At 38.3% G+C, this 24615-nt stretch overlaps 1 protein-coding gene across 1 annotated transcript in view; it reads right to left on the bottom strand.

Moving 5' to 3' along the window:
* Nucleotides 1-24615, bottom strand: part of sorcs3b (sortilin related VPS10 domain containing receptor 3b) — a 127935-nt gene that overhangs the window by 913 nt on the left and 102407 nt on the right. Inside the window, exons 19-26 of the mRNA XM_088350659.1 lie at nucleotides 15927-16113; nucleotides 14409-14542; nucleotides 14198-14321; nucleotides 13920-14032; nucleotides 10911-11039; nucleotides 9559-9658; nucleotides 7628-7733; nucleotides 7385-7548 (exon numbers count right to left, since the gene is read on the bottom strand). Coding sequence (XP_088206785.1) covers nucleotides 7385-7548; nucleotides 7628-7733; nucleotides 9559-9658; nucleotides 10911-11039; nucleotides 13920-14032; nucleotides 14198-14321; nucleotides 14409-14542; nucleotides 15927-16113 — 1057 coding nt within the window. The remainder of the gene's footprint in view (nucleotides 1-7384; nucleotides 7549-7627; nucleotides 7734-9558; nucleotides 9659-10910; nucleotides 11040-13919; nucleotides 14033-14197; nucleotides 14322-14408; nucleotides 14543-15926; nucleotides 16114-24615) is intronic.

Below are 24615 nucleotides of genomic sequence, written 5' to 3'. Positions count from 1 at the left end.
CACGAAGGGTGGTAGCTGGATTTGATCCCATGACCTCAGAACTGTGCCGCAGAGGCACTAACCACTTAACGGCTGTGCCTCCCTTTTATCAATTCACAGCTCATCAATTTGGACAAATAATTATTAATCCGAAAAATAGAAACAAGCACATACACTGGTTAGTCTGCACCTCTAATGGTGTAACGTCTTTGAGACAGCTTCAGCGTACAGCAACAGCATGGCACATCCATTTCTGGTGATCTGGGAAAGAGAGCTAGGCAAGGCTGTGCCACAACCTTTTAAAGACTCGTGATGCCATCGACCACCGTAGCAGGTCATCTGAACCTGCTACGTAAGTTCTGTTAGACAAGGTACTCAAAGTTCCATTCAAACAAGGTTATCTAGGCACCAAATGTGGTTGATTTCTTCAAACACGCCCTAACATGATCAGGAATACATCGTAATTCAGCCCACAAAGACAGGTCAACAATCTTTTGAGATAAAGCTATCACTTTGGCAGTTTGAATCTGTATAATCAATCTTTTGAGGCATTTCAGTCTCCTGACACTGGAACATAGATCAGATGCACACTTTGAGATGCCTGGTGTGCAATTTTAAAGCTGATAGCTCAAGCTTGTGTCCATCACGGGCCTGGTTCCGTCCATCACGGGCATAGCAAGGCGGCGTCAGTAAACGGGCTTGGTTCAGTACGTCAAGGGCGTTAGGGGACGGCCATACGTCGTCAAATAATCCGAGGGTAGGGGTGCCTCGGTGGGACAAATGGTGCGTCCTTCGAGGTTTTGACACAGTCTGTATCCCAAACAAGGGTGCATTTGGGCGGTTGTGCCTTTGTTACAAAGAGCATCTGGAAGTGGAGGTGCTCAGATCGCTACAAATACCAATATTATCAATATTATAAGCAAGAACTTGGATTAGATTAATGTTGTTGTTTTAGGATTGACAATTGCTACTCCACCAGATTTCACAAAGCGCCGCTTTTCTATGTAGATAGAGCAGCCCTTCTCGCTCAACCAGTTAACCAAACGTGATGCCTTTTTGTGGAAAATTTTATTGATTTAACTCTATCGGTTTATAAAATCTATGTATCAGGTAACTCTGAAGTGGTCTTTTTTGGGTCACAAGAAAGCACAAGGTAGTCAAATGAGGATTCCCGCACCACCACCACCGCAAAAAACAAGGACCAAAGGGCGTAACCAGCCTGTATTGGGTGGTTTCAACCCAAGCACCTCAAAAAATCAGAGCATTTTTAAAACTCAGGTTCGAATATGATAAATAAATACAACTAGCAAAACAAAACCAAATGTGAACAACAATCCACTGGCTTGAAATGGTTCAGTCCATTTGATTCCTTGCACCGCTCTTTCTTCCCCCTTCCTGCTTCTCTTCTGCTCGGCTAATTTCACATGTGGTATAGTGACATAGTCTGTGGAGACTCAGGTGTATTACGGTGAGTGTATGTCATATCACTTTAAGTAAAATGATATAAAAACCTTAACTAGTCAGACATTGTCGGTTTTCAGCACACTCAAAGGTCTAAACCAAATATCGCTGGATCATGGCACTTCCAAGCAAAAAGTATCGGTATCGGACCAGTCTCGATCGATACTACCCTGCATTTACTTGGATTGGATCCATACCACAACTCTCGGTATCGCCGACCTCTAGCTGAACTTGTGCGGACGGCGGCTCGTCAAAGGATGTGAAACTCAGCAGTTTTGAGTACCAGTTTTTAGTATTTCTAAACTGACTTTTAGTAATGAAAGTTATTTCAGACGATGAAAAACAAACATTCTGTCTCTGTGTGAGTGCAGACAGCCAAAATAATTACATATTGTATATAATAAGTCTTTATCGTGACCTTTAGTTCGAGGTGCCGACTGTAAGCAGTTTGTTGCCAGGAGATTTCTGACTTTTTCAATGTAACTTTAAATCAATGTTTTTTTCAGGTTGTCACATCATTTAATGGCGGGGAATTGACAACATGATTAAGATTATGAAGAGCCTTTGTTGTGACCTTTAGGTTGAAGTGGGACTTGCTGTGCGTCGTTGGAAAGAGATTTCTGACGAGTTCAGGTGAACTTTGAAGAAATAACTCTTTTGGGGATAAACATGTCATCCTGCTGAAATTGACAACATAATTATGGTTCTGAGGAGTTCATATGGTGACCTTTTGTTTAAGGTGTGACTTAATGTGGCTTACTTAAAATATTGTTAAATGTTTGTTACTGGTGAACTTGAACCAAAAAGCGTGTTGGTGTGACTGAGTGAATCACTGAAAAACATGTTCAAACAAATAGGGCAGTTTCTGAATCCCAAAGTACATATTTTCAATTTGATGTATGACTTGATGTGGACCTGCTCCCAAATGGAATAAATCCTTTGTAGTTTACCATGCCAGTGTATAAAAAACATCAAATACACATTTTCTGTGAACACTACGGATATCGAAAACAAACAAAAATTATGCAATGCTCACTTTGTCCTAATAATGAAGATTATCAATAAGATTATAGTTAATTAGTATACTTGACAGTTTATACACTTACCCCATATATTAGACATTTTTTTATCATCGCTCACACCTCATAACAATTTTTTTTTTAACTTATTCAACCTATCTCGTTTTACCCACACTATATATATATATATATATATATATATATATATATATATATATATATATAATCTCATCAGCTGCACCGCTTATCCTCAGTAGGGTCGCGGATCTCTAGCGTGTCCTGGGTCATCGGAATTGTAGGGGCGTCCCGCTGGTGAGACATGACTGAAACACTTTCTAAGGGAGGCGTCCACAAGGCATCTTTATTAGATGCCCGAGCTACCTCAGCTGGCTCCTCGCAATGCGGATAGCCAAGCTTCTCACCCCATCTCTAAAGGAGATTTCTTCTCGTAGCATAATTCATTGAAAAAAAGAAACAACAGACCAAACTCATTGTTATAACTAGTTCAAAACGTCAGAGAAAACTTGAATGCAAGAAAGACATTGGTTGAAAAATTGAATTCAAAGGGGGGATATTGTGGAAAAAACATCAGAAGAGAACATCCAAACGTTACGTAACTGCTCATGGAATTATTATGTAACCAATAGTGATCTTGTCAGAATTGGAATTTCGTCTTGATTACATTAGCCTTCCACCTACAAACACGGCTCTGAGCGGATTATTTGAGACTACCGTTTTGCGTCTTCCTTACACCAGCATTTAAGATAAGTTATTGTCAAATAATTGATTCCAATTATAAGCAAAAACACATAAACTATCATAAATGTCCATTTATTTCAAATACTTATAGGTTGAGAAATTTGTCTCACCTAGAGGGAGCTGACACGATTGTCAGTCATATCGCTGCTGCGGGTACGAAAAGACCCAAACAACCTATGCTTGCTTTTGTTAGCATGTTAGAGTAAACATGGTGTGGTCTGGTCTCTTTGATTCTCTGTAATATGTATTGTTCCTTGTACTTTGTAGCACTAGTTTTCTGATGCACTACACGACACTGCAACATATAGTTGTTAAATATTACACAGTGTCACTTTAATGTAGTCACATATATTTATATACTATTTTTTTAATGTTCAATGTTGAATGCACGTTTCTGTATATTCATTCTTTTTTTAAGTTATTTTAATCAATTGTATTTGTTCGCAATTGTTTCAAATCGAACATCTATTCCTTTGGGGTCAAACAAGAGCAATAAAGCTTTTAAGGCCTTGAAAGTCTCTGCTATTAACGGTAGTGTAATCCAAGGGGCGACCCTCCAACAGAAAGCCGATGATGGATCTGACGCTTCTGGTGCAGCTGATTGGAAACACTTCCATCTCAGAAGAAGACTTTAAGTGCGACTTCAGGGATTCGATGAAAAGAAAAAAAAAGGTTAATGACTTTCACTCGCCAAGCATGGTAGGATAAAAAAAAGACCTCCACCTGCATCATTTTTCTTGTTTCATACCAGCGGTCGCAAGGAAAGAAAAATGAAAACTGGCAAGGAAAAAGGTCCTAAACTTTAATGTCATTTGAGAGGAATAAAATGAATGCCCCTGTCAATCAAAAGTAAGCATTATTATCTGGGATTTTTTTGTTTTCTTACAATTTTCATATTTGGATCTTATTAAAAGGCAACCTGGCAAGCTTATTTGGCAGATCTGCCTTAGCGGTGGAAGCACTCCATCTTCCTTCCTGAATAATTACATTCTTGTTTGAAATGTAATGTATTTTATTCTTCCCTTGTATGGGTAGCAATTCATGACACCTGATACCTTACTATAAGACTGGTATCATTTCTTCAGCAATACACTGAAACAAGTCCAACTGGAAAAAATCTGTAAAAACAGTATAATACTCATAGTGTCAATTTAATCATTTCAAACAATATTTTTGTCAAGTTAGGTATTTTCGGATTAAATTATAATCCTTTCAATGGGCCAAAATATGTACCATTGCCCATAAACTGTAAGACAGGGGTAGCCAACCTTTTTGTAGCTGAGAGGTGATTTTTGTTACTGATTAGGGTTGGAGGGCTACCAGTTTGGTATGCTTTTCTAAAACAACATGTTAATACTATGGTATTACCATGCTATTACCAAGTTGTAATTATTAAAGGTTAAACTAGGCTCTGTCGTCTCCTAAACATCATGTTAGAAATTGAATTTCCGACACAATCACAATGACTGACACAATGAGAGCTAAAATTACACACTAGTGACTTTATTTTTAAAATATTGTGCTATTTTGGTTGTCTTGTTGACATTGTTATAAAGCAGAAATGTCAAACTCATTTTCACCGAGGGTCACATAAGTGCAAATGCTGTCCTCAAAGGGCCTTGTGAAAGTTATCAATGTATTTACCGTTTTTTCAGGACTATAAGGTGCACCGAAAAGCCTTTATTTTGATGAATGTGAACTACAAGTTAGGTTGCGCCACGTCATGGAGAAAACTTTATTTTCTAGTCTGTATTTGTAAACAGGAATGATGGGGCTAAAAAGACAGCTAGCAACAAGCAACGTCCATCGATGCAGATGCTTCTCGGCGGATTTTTTTCTGTATTTGTCGGCATCATTGTTTGTTTTGGAGTCTGTTAATATTTTACATGGTAGGATTTACTAAACACATGGATTTAAGAGGACTATGGTTGCGTATTATTAATGTCTGTGGTGGCTGCAAGACAACTTTGGTGGGTTACCCCTGCTTTATATTTTCCAAATATCTTGTTTCAGACTGATCTTGATGTTTCTGTGATGAGTCTATTTTTAAATTCAATTCAATTCAAAGTGTTTATTGTCATATGCACAGAAAAGAATCACGTTTCCCTGCACAATGGAATTCTTACTTTGCTATCCACACAGTTGCCAGCGAAAAAGAAAATAGAAACTAAGAAATGGTTGGCATTTCTTGAATCCCAAGAGTTTAACCTTCATAATGATATGTGAAATGCCGCATTTGAGTGATTGGTGACATCGTGTTATCACTGTGTCCGTACGTGCCTGAGACATGTATTTGCTTCTTTGCGAGCCGTCGGAATGTTAAGGGGTTAATAAGTATGACTGAACTATCTGACTGGTCTGTAGACGTTCCCACTGTAGCGCCTTATAGACCGGTGCACCTTATGTATTGAAAATATAAGAAAAAAATATTTTGGGGGGGTGCGCCTTATAACTCAGTGCGCCTTATAGTCGTGAACATATGGTTAATGTGATTAAATGGTATGTGAAAAAAAATGTAACTACTCCTCCAGGTAAAATTACTTTGACGTTATTATTTCTTAAGTCACAAACATTACAGGTGCATTAAAAAATTGCCGCTACAAAACAATTACTGATGTCCAAGATGGAGACCTTTAATTCTATCTGACTTGATATGGCCTTTTTTAAAAGCAGTTTGGACCCTGCGTGTATAGTTCTCACAAAGGATTTCAAATCAGAGAAGCAAAGTGAGGATTTCAAACGTTTTTCCTGCCCATTTGGGAATGTGAGTGAGTGAGTGAGTGAGTGAGTGAGTGAGTGAGTGAGTGAGTGAGTGTGACAATGTTTAAAAAAACAACAACAACAACAAAAAATTTCTCAGAAGCTTAATGGGGTCCTAAAAAAGCCTTTTGTAGTTGTAATGCAGAAGTAGCGCGCACAAGCAATCTTCATTCCAGACGGATTAGTTTGCATGGAGATTCAATTTCTAAATGTCCGTCTAACTCAATTAGCAATGCTTAACTCCATATTTTAACCTTTTGGAGAAGATTAATGCTTAATTTTCATTAAGTAAAAATACACTACCTTATTTCCGACACATTTTTGGTATCGTTGTAGACAGGAATTGTGGGATAAGTAGTTTTTAGTCAAACCACTCTTTCAACTAATTTTTTTAAGACACTTTAATTTTTTTATTTACTTTTAGACATTTTACCCAAGCCACATGAAATGATGTGGCAGGTGATATTTGGCTCCTGGGTCATGATTGAATTGGATCGATATCAATACTACCCTGTATCTATTTGGTTAAAGTCTTAAAAATAATAAATAAACACAATTTTGAAAAAATGCGTAAATACTGTATTTATTTGTGTGTAACACACACTTGAGTATAACGCGCACCCCTAATTTTGGATTAAAAATCGGTATAACATTTTTTTTCACTTTTCCTCAGATTAACTCAATATTTTAAGTTTTAATACGGGCGGCCATGATTAGAATCATTTATTGACAATGTGAGCTATGATCACAATACCAATACAAAATTTACAATGAATGTATTTGGTGTTTTTATTTATTTAATGTACACTAAAGAGATGGTTCCCTCGTTGTGCTTTTTTTGTGTTTATTTAAGAGCTTTGGGAAGTCTTGACTTGAAAAGCGCTATACAAATGTAGATCATTTCATTTCATTTCGCTTTCTGTTGCCTCCATTCTCTAACATTTGTCTCTGGCACCAGGAAAAAAGAAGTGTCATGAGATAAAATTTAATGAAGTTTTGTATGTTATCCTTATTACTGGTGATCTAATGGTAATGATGCACAGATAATAAAAGAAATAAAAGTCATACACTACTGTAAAAGCTCTTGTTTAACTTTGAGTTCTTCTTTGGGTAAAAAATGTGTCCGCGTTATACAGAAATATACACGATAGTAACTCAATGAGTTGAATTGTTCGGATTTTGAGGGACAAAGTTGGAGAAGTCGTACATTGCGGATAGACAGAAAGCTGACTTGAAGTAAACAATATTCACAAGCCGCTCGCGGCGACAGCCTCACTTTAAATCCCTTATTAAAGTGTCACAAATGTTCCTGCGCTCCATTTCGCACCATCATGTTTGTGTCCAAGCGTTCGTCTGTCAAGCAACGCCATAAAAAAAAAAAAAAAAACTGAGAAAAAGGTGTGTACCGCGTTTCCTGGGATCCATCTCCTTCTCCATGAAGTCTTTCCTCTCGGAGGGAAAGTCGGCGAGGTTGACTTTGGTCATGTTGTCCTTCTGACTGACGGTGCTGATGACTTCGGGTTCCTTTTCACGACTGTCTTCAGTCTCTACATGCATCCAAGGCATTTTCCTTTATGTATGGAAAAACCAAAAAGCAGGAAAAACATGAGATGGAGAAAACAGTGAGGGTTTTAATGTCAGGGTCTTACCTTTTGAATTTGTAGATGAAGAATGCGATTAAGCCCACAAACACCACCGAGATCAGAACCAACATGGCAGACCCACTGTGAAGGGCGCTCGAATCCACCAAAGGTGCTAAAAAAATAGTGGACAGAAATGAAATAAAACTTCAGAATAGAAATATGGGGATGAAAAATTAAATATGCTACAATAAAACATGTAGGAAGGGCAGCACTGCAGCGCAGTGGTTAGTGCATGTGCGGTACAGTTCTGAGGTCATGAGATCGAACCTTCCTGTGTGGAGTTTGCATGTTCTCCCCGTGCTTATGTGTGTTTCCTCGGGGCACTCCGGTATCCCCCCACATTCCAGAAACATGCATGTCAGGTTAAGATAGCTAGGATGGGTTCTAGCACCCCCGCGACCCTACTGTGCAGATAGTGAATGAATGGATGAAAAATTGTGGGACTGATTATATCCTAAATAGATAGATAGATAGATAGATAGATAGATAGATAGATAGATAGATAGATAGATAGATAGATAGATAGATAGATAGATAGATAGATAGATAGATAGATAGATAGATAGATAGATAGATAGATAGATAGATAGATAGATAGATAGCATTCAAAATGGCTGGGAATCACTTTTATACTAGTAGGGCGGGCTATGATAAAAATGTAACATTAGTGAAAAAACCTACCAAACACCATCCTTTTGTCCAGACAACCTTAATTTTGTCTGCCAGGTGCTGATAAGCCTAAAGGCTTTCATCCAACAACAAATGAAAATGTAATTTGGAACATTGTAGAGATAGTATAATAACTAAATGATGGATTTATTGATAAATAGTGACGACGATAAGTAAATGATCATAACGACACTCAAATATTTGAATAATTATAAGGTGCATTGATTACGACTGAATAATTGAAGGATATATAAATTACTTTTCCTAGTTGCAGAAACCCATTTAAACAGAAAAGTAGTTGGTTGGTTAAAAAGTTTGTCAAACAATATTACTACTACAATTACAAAACAGGTAAAAACTTTATTTTTTCTTGGCACTTAAATCTGTTGCCTGGACTATTTAAGGACAAAACAACATCTAAAGTATCAAGTAGTCACGGAAATATTCTCATTCACTTTGTGTTTTTAGATATTCTGCAGACAAATTAGACCCGATTAAACAGGTCACAATCACATGGGACCAAGGAACCTTGTAAAATGCCTGTTTTGACATGTTTTTAAAGTGTCTCAAAAGCAATTCAAGCCTCGTTTAACCTAATTTGAAATAAAAAGGTCCCTAAAACTTGACTGTCTTTTTCTCGACTTGGTGTTTTGACGTGTTTTGCAACCCGTTGAGCGAGAAGAAAGACTCTCAATTGCTTTTTTTTTCTCCGCTCTTTGCCGTGAAGCAGGGAAATCGATTATTCCACCGTTGTTTCAAAAAGCTGCAACACCTTGACGAACCAAGCAAGAGATTCTCAAAGGACGCCAGAAAAACGGCAAAGACAATTTGTCACATACGTCGCTCCGAGGAAGACACGATTTGACCTCCTCGGGCGACTAAAGGAATATCCAGCATGTCCACAGGCTCTCCCTTGGGTCCGTTGTGGACAAGTCCGTTTTGCAGCGTCATGACTTTTAAAATGCTGAGTTGCAATATTCAAAGTGTGTCCCCTTCTTTCAAAAAAACACGACCTTTCGGGGGATCATCTTAAAAGACGACACAAATGAAGACGGATCCCTCGACGGATGAAAAGGGTAAAGCCAGGCAGTCAGCCGGCTTCAGTTGCGTTCGCGGTATGCAAACGACAACATGACCCTGGCAGTGTCTGCCGGCCCTTCCGTCGATCACGTCATTGATCGTGAACTTCTGAGAGAGTCGTGCGCTGTTGTCGACTTTGACACAAGACAGTTCTGGTGTTAGATGAAAGTCAAGCAAAAGCGACGTACCCAGAGTCTGCTGAGCCAGGTAGACGCTGATGTGGGTGCCGACTTTCAGCTCAAAGTGGACCAGGCCTTGGTTGAGGAGGGTGACAAAAACGTCCGATATCTGTTGGAGAAAAAGAGTATTTAGAACAACCGTGTTTCATTACCAATGACGGAAATTCAATCCCCAGCCGGTCGCGTGGCACTGAAAAGACCAATCACTTGGGCTCAATCCCATTACTGCCCATTCTCCTCAATCACTGACGTGCAGTCAGGTAAGGCAGGTGAAGCACAGCCTCATCGGCCATCATGGGGATATCAAATTAATATAAATAAACGGTTATATCTTTCAGTGTTAAAGTTATTTTTCATTTAACTTCTCTATTTTTGTATTCTTTATTTATTTTTGGGATCCAGTGGCCCCAAGGTAAATTAAGTTTGAGACCCCTGCAGTATGTCATTGTACAAAGGTAAGCCTACAGTGCAGTTTTTATCTTTCTTTTATTTTATCTTTATAAGTTAAACATTTTAATTAATAGCTTTGTTCAGTTACACATTTTATTAATATTTGGGGTATTTCTTGTGTTTACATACACGTTTTATTCATATTTGGGTTAATTTAATGCTTGGGAACATATACAAGTAAATACCATTACTTAGAAAAAGTTTTGGTACCCAAACAATTGTTTTTGAACACCAATCTCGAGCAGGGAGTACTATGGTGGTAATATGATGGTTGAGGAATAAGGTATCACTGCACGATATACTATGTGTATACTATGTTTAACCTATCAGAATGCGAAACACAATAAAATGCCGAATACAAAATGAAGCAGAGTCTGTGAAAACTAAACCATGTTATTGCGATGGATTACTATGCATTATACTCACCCATGTAATGGATTCTTTAAAGAGACAGTGAGTATTATTCGACCAATAAATGTTTCTGTGTAGCGCAACTGAAAACGAGTGATGCAAAGCACAAGGAAGAATACGTACTACGGAGACTCACAGTGACCAAATCACACCCTTTTTTTCCTCATTATTTTGCCCGATGTTTCACAAGGTTTTTTTCAGGGTTACTCTTAGTAGCATAATGGTTAATAATAATGCCAGAGTGTCATGTTATTTAAAACAAATACAAACAAATACACAGGTTTATATGACCTTTAAAGTATTTGTGCTTATTTTTCAAATCGAAATAGTTTTTTTTTTAATGAATTAAGATTTTTTTTAATCACTTGTAGGCACTAAATAATACAGAATTTCCCTTTAGTTGTAGTTTTCTTAACAACTGTATTTTTTTTCCAATAATGTCCTGCTATTGCCTGTGGCCTCACAATGAAAAGAATGGAAGAAGCTGGCCTTCCCCCTACCGTCTGCAGCTCTTCTCGTGTTTTCTTTTTGTGCTCATTAAGAACATCAGGCAGTATGAAGAGCTCCGCTGTGGTGGGAAGTCCAGGATACAAACATACCAGCAGCTGACTGGCGGGAACACCTGAAACCTAAACAAAATTCTAAATTAGTTTCTGGCAAGCTTGTTTTTTGTTTATTTTTTCACTTTGAATCAATGTTCTTATTTTCTAAACAACAAATTGCAACTGTTACTGTAACTGAAATGTGTGCATATGTAGTCCTGAGTGTATTTGTTTCCCTGTCACAATATTTGTATTGATTTGAATCATCACATTATTGTATCATGTGTTCACTTGATGTCTCATTCATGTGTTCACTTGATGTCTCATTCATTCAGTCATAATACATTGTTCCAAGACATATCTGATTTTCCAAGGGGGAGGCCTTTACCTCTGGACCTTGTCCAACCACCCGCAAAAACCATCATGATTCGGTCTAAACTGGACTGAGGTGAAAATGAGATTTTGGGTGATTTTCCACTGAACTCCACATCTGTTTCCTATAGTATAATATATTCTGCTTTTTGTTTCATTGTATTAAAAATCTCAACAAAACTGCTCAGATCCAGCGCTCGTTTTTACACATCGAGTTTGCACGAGGTGTAAAAAGGTTATCCTACTTCAGTCCTCAACATTGTTTAACTTTAAAAATAGGAGCTAATACAATGTGTTGACTTTTACTTCAGGCCCGCCAAGAGATTAAATCCGTCCCACGACACAATGCTGAGAGAAGCACAAGAAAAAAAACGAGTTGCATCACGTCATGACCTAAAGCAAGGCACCACTCCCAAAGCAAACGGCTGTGGTATTATGTGCCACCCTTTAACCATTTATCAATGAGCGGCAGTGGCTCAGGAGGTAGAGCGCTCGTCTTGGGATCAAGAGATCGCAGTTCGTATCCCGGCTCGTCCGTGTTACATGTCGAAGTGTCCTTGGGTAAGACACTGAACCCCTAATACCCCCAATAAGCAGGTTAGCACCCTACATGGCTGCACGGCCGCTATTGGGAAATGTGAAGCACAATCTAAAGCTCTTTGGGAAGTCTTGACTTGAAAAGCACTATATTTCATTTCATTTCATTTAACCGATTTGAGATTTGAGGAAAACACCCAACCCAATATTATTTAACCTGAAATAACGTTTAAAGACGCACTCACTTGTGATGCGTGGATGTCTCTCTTAACCGCATAATTAGCTACTACATACAGTTTTTATCCCCAGAAATTATCAGCCAGCACCTGGATTGAAAACTTACAAAAGAAAAAACACAACAACTCAGCTGTCATTGCAGGATTTTAAACTGGCTTTAGCTCCTTTATGTAGTAGGTATGATAATAACAGCAAAGTTTCCAAAGTCAAGTAAACATTTTCATATAAAATAAACAAATACAAAGCTGATAAATACTTTTAAAACAATAAATCATGTTAATGTCACCTTCCAGTTTGCATGAGTTTTCCTGAGTTAAAATAACTGTAGTGGGAAGTCATCTAGTGTTTTTTTTTTTTTTTTTTTCACAAAAGCAGAGTTGATAAATACCAAAAGAGATTAAATCTTAGTGAAGTGAACAAGGGAAGAAATCCCTCAATAAATGTTTTATAATAGAATCTTATTCGGAATTTAATTGTGAAACTCCAAAATACTACCAACCCCACAGCTAACGCCCCAAGCAATCCTGGTGCCAACCACATGTAGAGCCACTGCTGAACTGCATTTTGCTTTTCGTCAAAAAATATAGGGCTCACATTTGATGAAATGCAGCCCTTGTTCGCGTTTTCTTTTGGCACAGGAAACTCCAATAGTAAATACAGTGGTACCTCTTCCTGATCACTAAAAACATGTTCATCTAGTAGTTAAACAACAAAATATAGCAATAGGATAAAATAGATGATATAAACAAGATAAAATCTGAGTTTAGTATGTGCATTTACCATGGAGGCAGTCGCACCACACGAAGATTTATGTGTGTTTTGGAAGCCTTTTTCAAGGAAGAATAACTGTGATTTCAAACTTGTCAACGTATATGGCTTCCTCTAATTTAATCCGCTTTTGGATTATTTCACATTGTGTGCACCTTTAGTATATGAAAAATATATATATATATATATATATATATATATATATCTCCTCTTGCCTAATCCGGATCGTATTTGTCACTGGGAGCAGAAAAACGTAATTATAGATTGCTTATATTGTGTCTGTCTTGCCGCAAATAGAGGTGCTTTCAAAAGTTTTATTATCACTTAATATGGAAGATTTGGAATCATTAATCAGGGGGTAATTGGCTGAGGTTGACAGCTATGAGATTGAGAGACTGTTGATGATACATAAGCACTAGCTGTACACTTAAACTTAGAGTTACTGTAACTTTAAATGAAGAGACACGCAAAAATGTTACAGCACTTTTTTTTTTGCCTGTAGTATTTTGCATGCGCAAGCTGGGACCAGCTGTTGCTGGTGGTGAGGATCTCTATTGGTAGCCTCTGGGACTGCTCATGAACTGTATTTTCCTTCGTAAACCGAGGTACATTTTTGTCTTAAAAATCTGTCTCCTGATCCTAAGACACGTGACGTAAACAACTTGTAGTGGAGCTAAAAACATCTTCAGGTACGCATGGGCAAGGCGTTGTAGGTGTTCTGGAGCCAAAGGTATCAACGCTTAAGTCCCCATAGGGTTGGTGTCAGGTGTGCACCGAGCTTTAAACACACTTTCAATGCCAATAACTTACTAATTAGGCCCTCATGGGTGTGTTTTTTCTACCGTGTGGCGGCATGGTCGCTAAAATAAGTTTACTGTCTACTGTCTGTCATCGCACAGAGTAAGAAGAGAAGCCCCCCTAAAAAAATATAGATCTTCGTCACAGCCCATAAAACATCCTGAGCGCTGTCGCGGTAGCGAGCATGAGTAGGAAAGAGTAATGACCCAGAGAGTTGCAGGCGGTCCGGCGCATTGCGGTTGAGTTTTGACGTACCTGTGACAGTGCTGTCTGCACCACGCGGCCTATGTCCTCCCGCCACTCGGGAACGTCAGGATTGTGCTCGTCAAGCGTCGGCGAAAAGGACAGCAGCAGCGACCTGAAAAACTCTAAAAAACAAAAACAGCATGTTTTTTAAGACTCATTCTCCCAAAAGTCTGAATTAATTGGCGTCAAGACTTTCTGTGTTCTGCTCGCAATGACATTTCATCCACGTCGCCAGGCGCGGATCACATGTTGCATATTCATGCGGCCAATTAAAGTTGCACGCTAACCTTTCACTGTTATATCCCTGGAATCCTGCAAGACCGTGCTCCCAGAAGCCACCTGGACCGTGACCTTATTTGTTCCTTCCTTGTGGAACGTGTACGGTATACTCCCAGCCAAAGTTATGATGGGCTGCGAAGGGAAAGGCAAAAAGTATTCAGCGGAGGAGCAGGGCAAAATAGTAACTGTTAATTAGCAAAGACCCGGTGAGTTTGGTACCTCGGAGCTGTTGGCGATCCACCAGAAGAAGGTGATAGTCCTGAAGTGACTGGGCCAAACTACCGCTGTCAGGTTACTTTCCTTCCCCCTGAAGGCCACCAAAGGGACCGATAGGTACACACGCTCAACCGGACCTGTGATAACAACAAATAAACCTGGAAATTTGGCCAGACACAGCTATGAATTACCAAATTAAGGTGCACCAGATTATAAGTGTAGTCTTATGTCATACCTTTTTCAAATATAAGATGCTAATTCTTTTATTTAAGGTATATATTAGTGCCACCAGCTCGGTGGCCTTGGGGTAGAGCGCCCGGGAGGTCGCTGGTTCAAGCCTTACCTACATACCTACAGTAAGACTTACAACATTGGTACTCATTGCCTCCCTGCTTGGCGCTCGGCATTAGGGGTTGGAATTGGGGGGTTTGGTCACCTAATGACTCCCTAAACATCATTTGGGTTGGCCGGGGGGGCTGGGAATCCCCTCCTCTATATCGATTTCCCAGAAAGAGTCAGAAAGAAAACTCCAGCGACCTCCCACTAGGGTAGGAGGGTTTTAGTGTATCTGACATTATGTTTAATTGTAACGTTTATATTATTCTTATTGAGGACGAGTCATCTTTTTTTGCAAAATATTTCATTTTAAGAGTTGTTTCCTTTTTAGATAAGAAAATAAGCAAATCTACCTGCCAACGCATACAATCCTGCTTATTTTCAGGATGATAAAAGTACTGCCAATGAAATAGTTTTTATGAATTTATATTTTATATGTTTGCAGAGTAGTCACACTGTGAGAGAACATTTGTGAAAAATGTACTCCTGCATTTATCTGTGTCAACTTTTTTTTAACCCAGAAATGGAAAAAAACTCAGTGATGGTGTACATTATACACAAAGATTTACCCTGTATTGATCAGTTGAAAAATCTCATCAATCACAACGGTAATTATAGTCCAGTGGTTAGGATTTTGCGCGCTCACTGCCGTGCCCCGGGTTCGATTCCGATTGCATACGATTGCAAATTTTGGACTGAGAAAAAGTGAATCCGAATTTGATGCCTATTTTAAATAAAAAATTAGCGATACACATTATACATGAGTGCGCATTATACACAAATATATGCAGTAAATGATTGTGAGCCATTTTGAAAGCTCACTTGTGAAACCATTACAGCATTGTTTTGTACTCATGAAATCAGAATTTTCCGGTTTATTTATTTCATTTGTTTTAATATGATAAAAACTTAAAAATGATAAAAAACTACTCTCTACAGCTCACTTGTCTTGTCTCGCAACCTGGAGAAAGAAAAAAATAGTTCTCTTTCAATGGGTCAGGAGTGCCTTGCTGAAGGGCATTAACATCTCCCCTGCAAGCAGCCCTAATTGACATCTCTCGTCCCATAGCTGTTACATTTCACTATCTCTCAGCACACACCGGCTTTTTCCCAAATCCTAAAAGTGTGTACATACATAATTGAAAATCCAGTGAGACAATGTGCAAGTGTTTGGACTTTACGTACTGGTGATGTGCAGGAAGAGCACGCAGCTGTCAGATCCGAGGCCATTCTCAGCCACCGCTGTCACCCGGTAAATCCCGGTTGTCCGGTAGACATGGTGAATGCCGTCGTCGGCCCGGCTCAGGTTGGAGTAAGTGATTCGGATGCCGTCTCCGAAGTCCAGCTGCACGCTGGTTCTTAGTGAGTCTCCCTGGGGACATCGGGGAGGGGGTGCCGGAGGAAACGGACAACAACACCTGTCATCCTTGTAACAGAGCACATCCTCACACCGCACCGCTGAAGTGCTCTGCCTGAGCTGCCCTATCAGATGTGTAGAAGAGGCTTTGACGTTGCTTACACAAAGATGATGACCGGTAATTGAGTGAGAAAAAAAAAATTAAAACGCTTTTTGAGTATGTCAGAGTAAAATACGTGACTGTATTATACGCAATGTGAACCTACCGGAAAAATGAAAGTCTGTGCACATTCTAGGTGTCTAATTAAGGCATTGTAGGCAGTTTTGGGACTAACACATTACAAAGGAACACATTCCTGGACTGCAATTAGTTTTCTTGGTAATGAGTATTGTTACGCTGTAAGGTTCTCGTATGCTAGCACCTGCCAGGGGACTAATGAACTAATTATGAACTAATTAGGCGCACAAGATGCTCATTAAACTCCTGCATATAAGGACAGCACAGACAAATCCTCAGTGTCGGATCGTTTACATTTCTGCCCATCCGAATTCCTCTTTTAAAACCCTCCTTTGTACCTAGAAAGCATTTGTTTTTATCCAGCCTTGTACTTTTCGACTGTGTTTTTGTTAGTCATTATTCAATTTCTTGTGTTGGGCACGTCGCTTTAAAACTGTAATTAGTTATAGTTACTCAATATTTCTTCCAAAAAGTAACTGAGTTAGTAACTGATTTACTCTATAGCAAAAGTAACTAGTTACCAGCGAAAGTGTTTCCGGTATTTAAAAAAAATGTCATATGTGAAAGAATTTGAAATGTTCTGAGCAGTATTTGAGCCAATTGAATGAAGAAAAACAGACAGATGGTTTTGTTATGGAACCTTGTAATATTTATGGCACCTCCCCAGCAAGATATTTATCCTACACTTGAAAGTGCAACTAAAAATAAACAGTTCACAATATCAAAAAACAACAATCAGCAGTAAACAATAAAAAGTGAGTTTAATAAAAATAAATGGAAGAATAAAACTCAAGGAAAAAAACAATAACAAAATGAAAAAAAGAGAGCTAACAGAAGAAAAAAGAATAAACTTTACATTTTATATAAAAACATTAAACTGAAAAACACAGGATATCCAATTGAAATATTTATAAATTATCTTCCAATGTAACGCACCACATAAATAGTAATATTGCCCTGTCACTGAAAAATAACGGCATTATAACAACGTTATTTTTTCCTAACACTGTCCATTTTCTCCTCCTGCAAAGTGCTCTTGTAACTTCCCTTGTCTCCAATAAGACTGTCAACCGAATGGGTGTGACGGCGTTTGTATCTTCTCCGCCAAACACGAGAAACAAGTTACTAATATAGTTTTGTAACTCTACTGCTGTTACCAGATGGTGCGTTTTAGTGTACAGTACACAGAAACAGTGAACGAGATCTTCAGGTGGTTTGAAGTCTATGAACAAAATTGATATGGAGTGTCTCGGCTAAGTGTTTGGTTGCAAGCTCTTAAGATCGCAAAAGAAAGTAAATATGAACAGTTAATTGTTTCCAAAGGTCGGTGTACACATTCTCCTCCATTTATTTTCCTATGTGGCTATTTTAAAGCAGTTTTAGCGATTTGGCTTCTAGTTTCTTTCTGAGTAACACACTACTTTTTGGTGACAGTGATCTGGAGTGTAACTGTAACTAATTTCTGTTTTTCAGTAACACGCCCAATACTGGTTGTAAGTAATTAGGTCCCTAAATCAGCACTGAACAAGCTCTCGAAGCCTCTGATCAAACGGAAACTGATCCAGCGAATCAAAGCGAAAACCTTGGCAGTTGAGTGTCACCCATCTGTCGAGTTGACCTGCTTCCAGGTGTGGCTCATTTGGGCAATTCTTCCACAAGGGATTGTTTTTCAAGTGCACAACAAACCACAGAACTTGTCCAATGGCTGCATATCCCATTTCGGCCTGGTTACAGTAGACAGAGATTGCTAAAAGTGGGGCTAATTTATTCCAAACAGAATGATTTTCGAAGTTGTAATCTGCAATGCTCACCCCACCATACCGCAACCCCTAATTGAGATGCAATTATTTTTTTTTTCTTTGTAAAATGACTCAATAATTAAAATAAAAATCATGGCGTTTTTTTGTGTTACTCTAATAGTTGTTTAAATGAACATTATGCATTATTAAGCACCTCCTAGTGGCAATAAAAACGTCATCCATTAATAAAACAATATTGTTTTGAGTACTTAGCTAAAACATATTAACACTCATATAAACATGCATTATTTAAATACTCATAGGTCAAACAATTTGCATTTGTTTTTACATGACATCAGTCTCACTGTCATATGACTCAGCTGTGTCCGCTCATTTGGCGCCAACTGCCGCAGGTTGTGATTGGCTCCCTGTCAGTATTTGAACCCAGTGCTGTCAATCCCATGTTCTCAGTCAGTCCGCAAATCTCTGTGTATACAAGCAAAGCCTTTTTTGACCCCGACTCACGCCTGTCCTGTTTTTTGCTCCTGTTTGTCTCCCGCGACGACCTGTTTTGATCCCGACCACGTCTTGCTCTCCCAGTCCTGGCAACCGACCAGTTTTTCCGCCCTGACACCGCCATCGCTCGCTACGGAAGATCCACTTTTGTGTTCGGATCAAAATCCGAGTACGGAGCGACTTTCTTCCCGCGCCCAGCGAACACTCTCTCTTTCAATAAAACTTGTGGTAAACGTCACGCAAGTGTTTTCTGTTTCCGTTCTGGTCCTGACACTCACCTAGACGTAGCTGACATGATGCTAAATTATCTTGCTGCTACGTATACCCCCCCAAAGAAAACTTTGTAAAAGGCTGGCACTCGTTTTCGGTTGCACTACACACTACATTACAGTGACATTCAGTAGTCAAATATCACTGTAAATTCCTTTTTTGTATAAAAGTGGTAGATTTTATTGCACAATCAATATCCGGAATATATATATATAAAAAAAAAACATCAACCAATGAGATGGTTTAAAACTGAAAGTGGCAAAACTTCACCGAAATGGAAATCTATGGTTGGAGCGGTTTATACACACACAAATACTGACCAGACATAGACTAAAATACTACTCTCAAGTGAGGATTTTGGTTGTTGTTTGTATTTGAAATTATGGTAGATTAAAAAAAAGTCAGTAAGCATTTCAAAGGGAGATGGATAAACCACATAATGCATCTGTAAGTGGTGTATTAGAAATTGGTGAGACATAGGATATTTGTTTTGAAAAGTTAAATAATACACATAAAATCTTTTACTACATGGACATATCTTGAAACCAATCACACAATCAAAAAAAAATATCTCAACTTACATGACATAACAGCACAAACTGCATTATTTACTAGCAATATGAGTCGCACCACATTGAATCAAATCGCACCAGTATAACTGATTCCAACTATATTCAAATGGTTTTGTGGTATAAAAAAAATATCGAATCTGCATTTGTTGAGTCACTCCTCATGTGTCAAGCCGAAAAATATCTGACTTAATGTTAAGTATTTGAAAAGGTGTACGCTACACTAAGAAAAGTGCTTCCAGGCAACTTGCTGTCTTGAGAGATTTCTACGAAACACTTCAACCAGTAATGTACCCGTAGTTGAAATGTTGCATTATTTTTCATTTTGACTTTTCATGTTTGCATGAAATGTTACACAAATTTATGTGCATCAAATTTATTACATAACCCAATTAACTTTGAAAATACGCAGTACATAAATTGGCATAACATTGAAAAGCAATCATTTTTTTCTCCGACTACCTATTTGGTGAGTCCGAAACGATTGTCTAATTTGACGGTTTCCTTACCTTACTTTAGATGAGGCAGGTGGGTACGCTTGGCAGCAGCACATCAATCGGATGCCAAGTTTTCTATTTTGGGCCCATTTGGGTAAAATTCAGTCTGAGTTTGTCTAAAGTCTAAGTCTTGGAGTTCGCCCAAAATGTTGCACCAGACCAAAATGGCTGACTTCCTATTCTGTTTGATTCCTTTGTTTAGCTATTTTACGCATTCGCAAAGGCAATGATCCTGTTAAGAGAGGGCTACTTGAATATTCCAAGTTTCGGGTTTTAGAAGGTCATGCGAACAGGTGCTTAAGCCAAGTGTGCCCATGTTTGAGTTTGTAATAAACCATTTAAGACATTTGAGTTACTGCATATGCTAGCATATAAACTAGATTTATAGCTCTAAAATCACATATTGAAACCAAGGGTTTGGTTTATATAAAAGCAGGCAGAGCCACCCAAGTCAGGCTCTCTGTCAGTTTAGCTCCCTGATCTCTTTTTCATGTTCTGTCAATCCGCGCCATCTCATTGTGTTTGAGAGGGACCACATCTCATTTCATTGTGATGTATGTGTTTTATTGCCTTTTTTAATTAATGTGTCAGCCAAAATGTCATGTAAAGTAGTAGAGGAATACCTGGGACGACAATGATCAAAATGAAAAAATTATTGTGAAATACGAAATTGAGTCTGCCATTGAGGCACTGCTTAAAGATACAGGAAATCGGTATATTAATCTTACATATCTAAACATTTAAATAGTTATAGTTGTTTAGATATTTCATCAATTATTTGGCTGCATATTTATTTTAGTATCTAGCTTTTTTTTTAAAGCACTTTTAGGGGGTTGGTTTATATGCGATTGAGGCATATATGCGGGTTTACTGTATACAGCATTCCTTACATAAACAGAATACTTGTATATGTAAACCCATTTGGTTATTTTATTGCCTTATATGCATGCTCCATTTCTTCTTTGGCTATCTATTTTCCTAAGTGTTGCAATGAATCTTGGTCTTTTAGAACAGAAAGGAGTTATACAAAATAACTCTAGAATCATAAATAAGATAAATTGAAGGCACTGTCAAATTATACTTCATTGTATAATTTAGGATTTTTACTTATTGTAAGTTACTTAATAAAATTATCCTGTGGACCCCATTCATAACACTCCCACCACATTCACCGAAAAGTTAGCTCCATGAGACGGGTGTTTCACCTTTAGAAAAAAATACAAATAAAATCACGAATGCTACAAAATCACTGTCCTAGTTAATGTGTGAAAAGAAAAACAACACAGCTCCCCAGCAGATCTTCTAAGAACAATATATCCTAGTTCTAAGGAAAATGCTCACACAAACACACTCGAAAGTATCTTGGTTATATTTGCACATTCAGAATCAAACAGGGGGAAAAATGCTAATACTGTGCTGCAAGGAAAGCATCCCAGAAAATATGTTTATTAAATAAAAATCAAAACGCTGGATAGCGGTGGAAGACAACGTTGACAAGATGCTTTTCTACTGGGGGCCATGCAAAAATATTCTAAGAACAGCAGCGCTCCATTGGAATTAGTTCTATTGTATAACTATTAAGTTTATACTTTAGAAGACACTCAAGGTAAAGAGAGAATACATCAAAGGATTTTGAAGTTGCAAGGAAACCAGGAGAAGACCCAGACCCCAGATAATAAACTCCAAACTGTTCTAAAATCCTTTTTTAATTAAATATCCTAGGTTACAAAATCGATTGGCTGGCAACCAGTTCAGGGTGTCTCCTGCCCACTGCCCGATGATTGCTGGGATGGGCTCCAGCACCTCCGCGACCCTACTGAGGATAAGCGGTGAGGCTAATGAGATGAGATGAGATGAGATGAGATGAGGTTACAAAATCAGATCTGGACTAAAGAGTGTAGAAAATCATACAACAGCAACACGATTAGCTAATAGTGAAAATGATGTATATAATGCACAATAGTCAAAACAACTAATCGGCATCCTATGCACTCTCCTTTGCAGTTATCCAATATTAGAAACAGGATACAATTATCAATCATTTATATAACTTCCGGCATAGAAATTGGTGACAATATACAAATTTTGGTGTTTCAGATAACACCCCTCCCCCAACTGCCCCGTAAAAATTAACTTAACCACGATCGACTTTACAGTAATCCCTTACTTGCTGCGGTTTCACTATTTTATAGATTTTCATTGTGCATTGTGTTTGGTGTTCTCATTAGTTAAACAGTTGCCCCGCCCCTTTTCTCCTAGTAAACGGCATTGCGATCTGAGTTGTACAAATACGTGAAAAAGATTGACGAACTGTATGCAAAAATCTTTTTCATATTTAAGTTTCTCTGAAAGCCTTCATGTCAACAAAACGCGATGAATACACAAAAGCACCAGAAGGCAGAAAAAAGATGCTTTCAATTGCCAACACAGTGGGACTTGCCCCACTAATCTTGCTCTGGAGCCACATGCAGGTCTTTATAGCGCTTCATTTTGGCTCCCTGGTGCTTTTTCAAAAATGTTAGATGGTAAAAAAATATATGGTTTCTGTAGGACAAACAGGACCGATTCTTATCGTTTTCCAATGAATATGGATGGATACATTATGTGCCTCTTTTCCTATCCAGCTTATTTATGGCCTTTATATTTTTGGTCCAATATTTTTGGGGTTGCCGACCGAAATGTAAATGCTGTTTTCCATAACATCCACATGATGGTGTCAAAGTATCATGAAAAATAAATTGGATCGTGTCCTTAATACAGGTATGCAATAAAACAACGAGATTATTTTCAAATTATACTTTGACATTACAGACGTTATTTGAAAAATAAATTGAGCCTGTGAATTAAGTTTGTCTTGGAGTATTTGAAAAATAAATAAATAAACAAAGGGTTTTGACTATCGGAAGACATTTTTGGAAAGCAACACCTGCAAAATCCGAGGGATCATTGTATTTCTAAAACGCTGTGTTGCTCAGAGTTTCAAGGATCCAATTTTTCAAGAGCTAAAATCCGCATATCCTCCCCCAAATACTTTCACAGAGTACACATAATGTGGGAAAAAACTCACTATGTTTTTCATAAAAGACAAGCTAACCTCCAGCCTCTGCATGCTATTACCATGTGTATAGGTGATTTTTCCACTTTAATTACACCTCATCAATCTACGCCGACCTTCAACGAGATAATTACTACAAGTTGCCTTTCCTTGTCTTTTACAACAGTCCTGCATTTGCTTTAAGGGACTGAACTTTTCCATCTTTTTATATTGCGGCAAAGGCGAGATTTATTCTGGAGTGGTTCGACATGACAGCATTAATCTTCTTCGTGTGAATGCTTAGCAGTCCTAATTAAACACGCATGGTGAAGCAAATATTAGTGGCCCTATGTCAGTGAGAAAACACGCGAGCTCCAAATGGGCCTGCAACCTCTTTGTGTATATTTAAATGTAATTTTTGCAGTACCTATGCAAATAATGTTGATTTTATGGTGGCCCTGACTTGACCTGATTAACTCAAACCACTTCATCTCGGGATACGCTTTGCAAAAGGCTAATTAGCGATGCTAATCAGATATACTAATTAGCTTGCACGTGGTAATTAGAACTTGTCAACACGCTTGATGAGCAGGGCAGACATGAGACAACACATTGCAAGTCCATGAAGATTTTTAGAAACGTTCAAAACATGTAACCTCTCACTCCCTTTAGGGATTCCGGAATAAGAGTGCCGTCAATTTGCAAGACAATAGCATAAAGACATAAAAATAGATACCCTAAATTCTGGACAATAGAGCGCACCTGATTATAAGCCGCACCCACCACATTTTAAGAGTATAACCGCTTTTGTACGTGCACAAGCCGCACCTGTATATAAGCCGCATGCGCCAACATGTAACACAATCACGAAACTAACCCAAACCCGATATTGAGTCCCGCAATTGTAACTGAATATGAAGTACACAGTCCAAAAACAACAGCCGGCAAATTGAACGTCAAATGATACCGGTAATTAACATATGACGCAGACCTGCAGAGTCCGGGTCCCGTTGAAAATAATCCAAGGGAAAAAATTGTATATTTCCAAAGGTAAGGGTGGGAAAAATATATATCCACTCTTGTCCGCTGCGTCCACAAACACGTCTTTTTGATTCGCCCGTGGAAAACATATCAGAATAAGTCTCTAAAATAAATACATTACAAAAATATACAGTTGCAAATACATATTATACATGGTTACACATACAGTATTTACAAAGAAAGACGGTACACCGTGAGAGTTTTCAAAGCTTTAATAATAATATTATAACTTTTATCCCAAACCGTGCCTGTGAAGGGTAGCAAAATGCTACTAGGAACACGCTCGCAACACAAGGAAACGGGTCTGTTAAAAAAAACAAAAAAACGGTACTCGTTATTTTTGTTCTCATTGTCAACAAAAAGGCATTCATTCTTTGCGTTTTGTTTTATGTGGGGCAACTTGCAGGGCAGCTAAGGCCTAAGTTAGCTTGTATTCGTTTACAGCAGATATTTTTAAGGATATTACAGCAACTTTTTTGCAAATTTGAGCATTTAAAAATGCCAATTCCGCATCGTAAACAATATGAGAGCAGTGTCATGCTCCATTGAACTGTCGACGAAACAGATGTCCAAAAGTTAAAGAGAGGACAGATCCGAAAAGTTGTAAATGTGT

Source organism: Urocampus carinirostris, chromosome 13, assembly GCF_059441175.1.
Source record: "Urocampus carinirostris isolate Australia breed hairy pipefish chromosome 13, RoL_Ucar_1.0, whole genome shotgun sequence".
Classification (NCBI taxonomy): domain Eukaryota; kingdom Metazoa; phylum Chordata; class Actinopteri; order Syngnathiformes; family Syngnathidae; genus Urocampus; species Urocampus carinirostris.
This window is presented reverse-complemented; position numbering and strand designations above follow the sequence as displayed.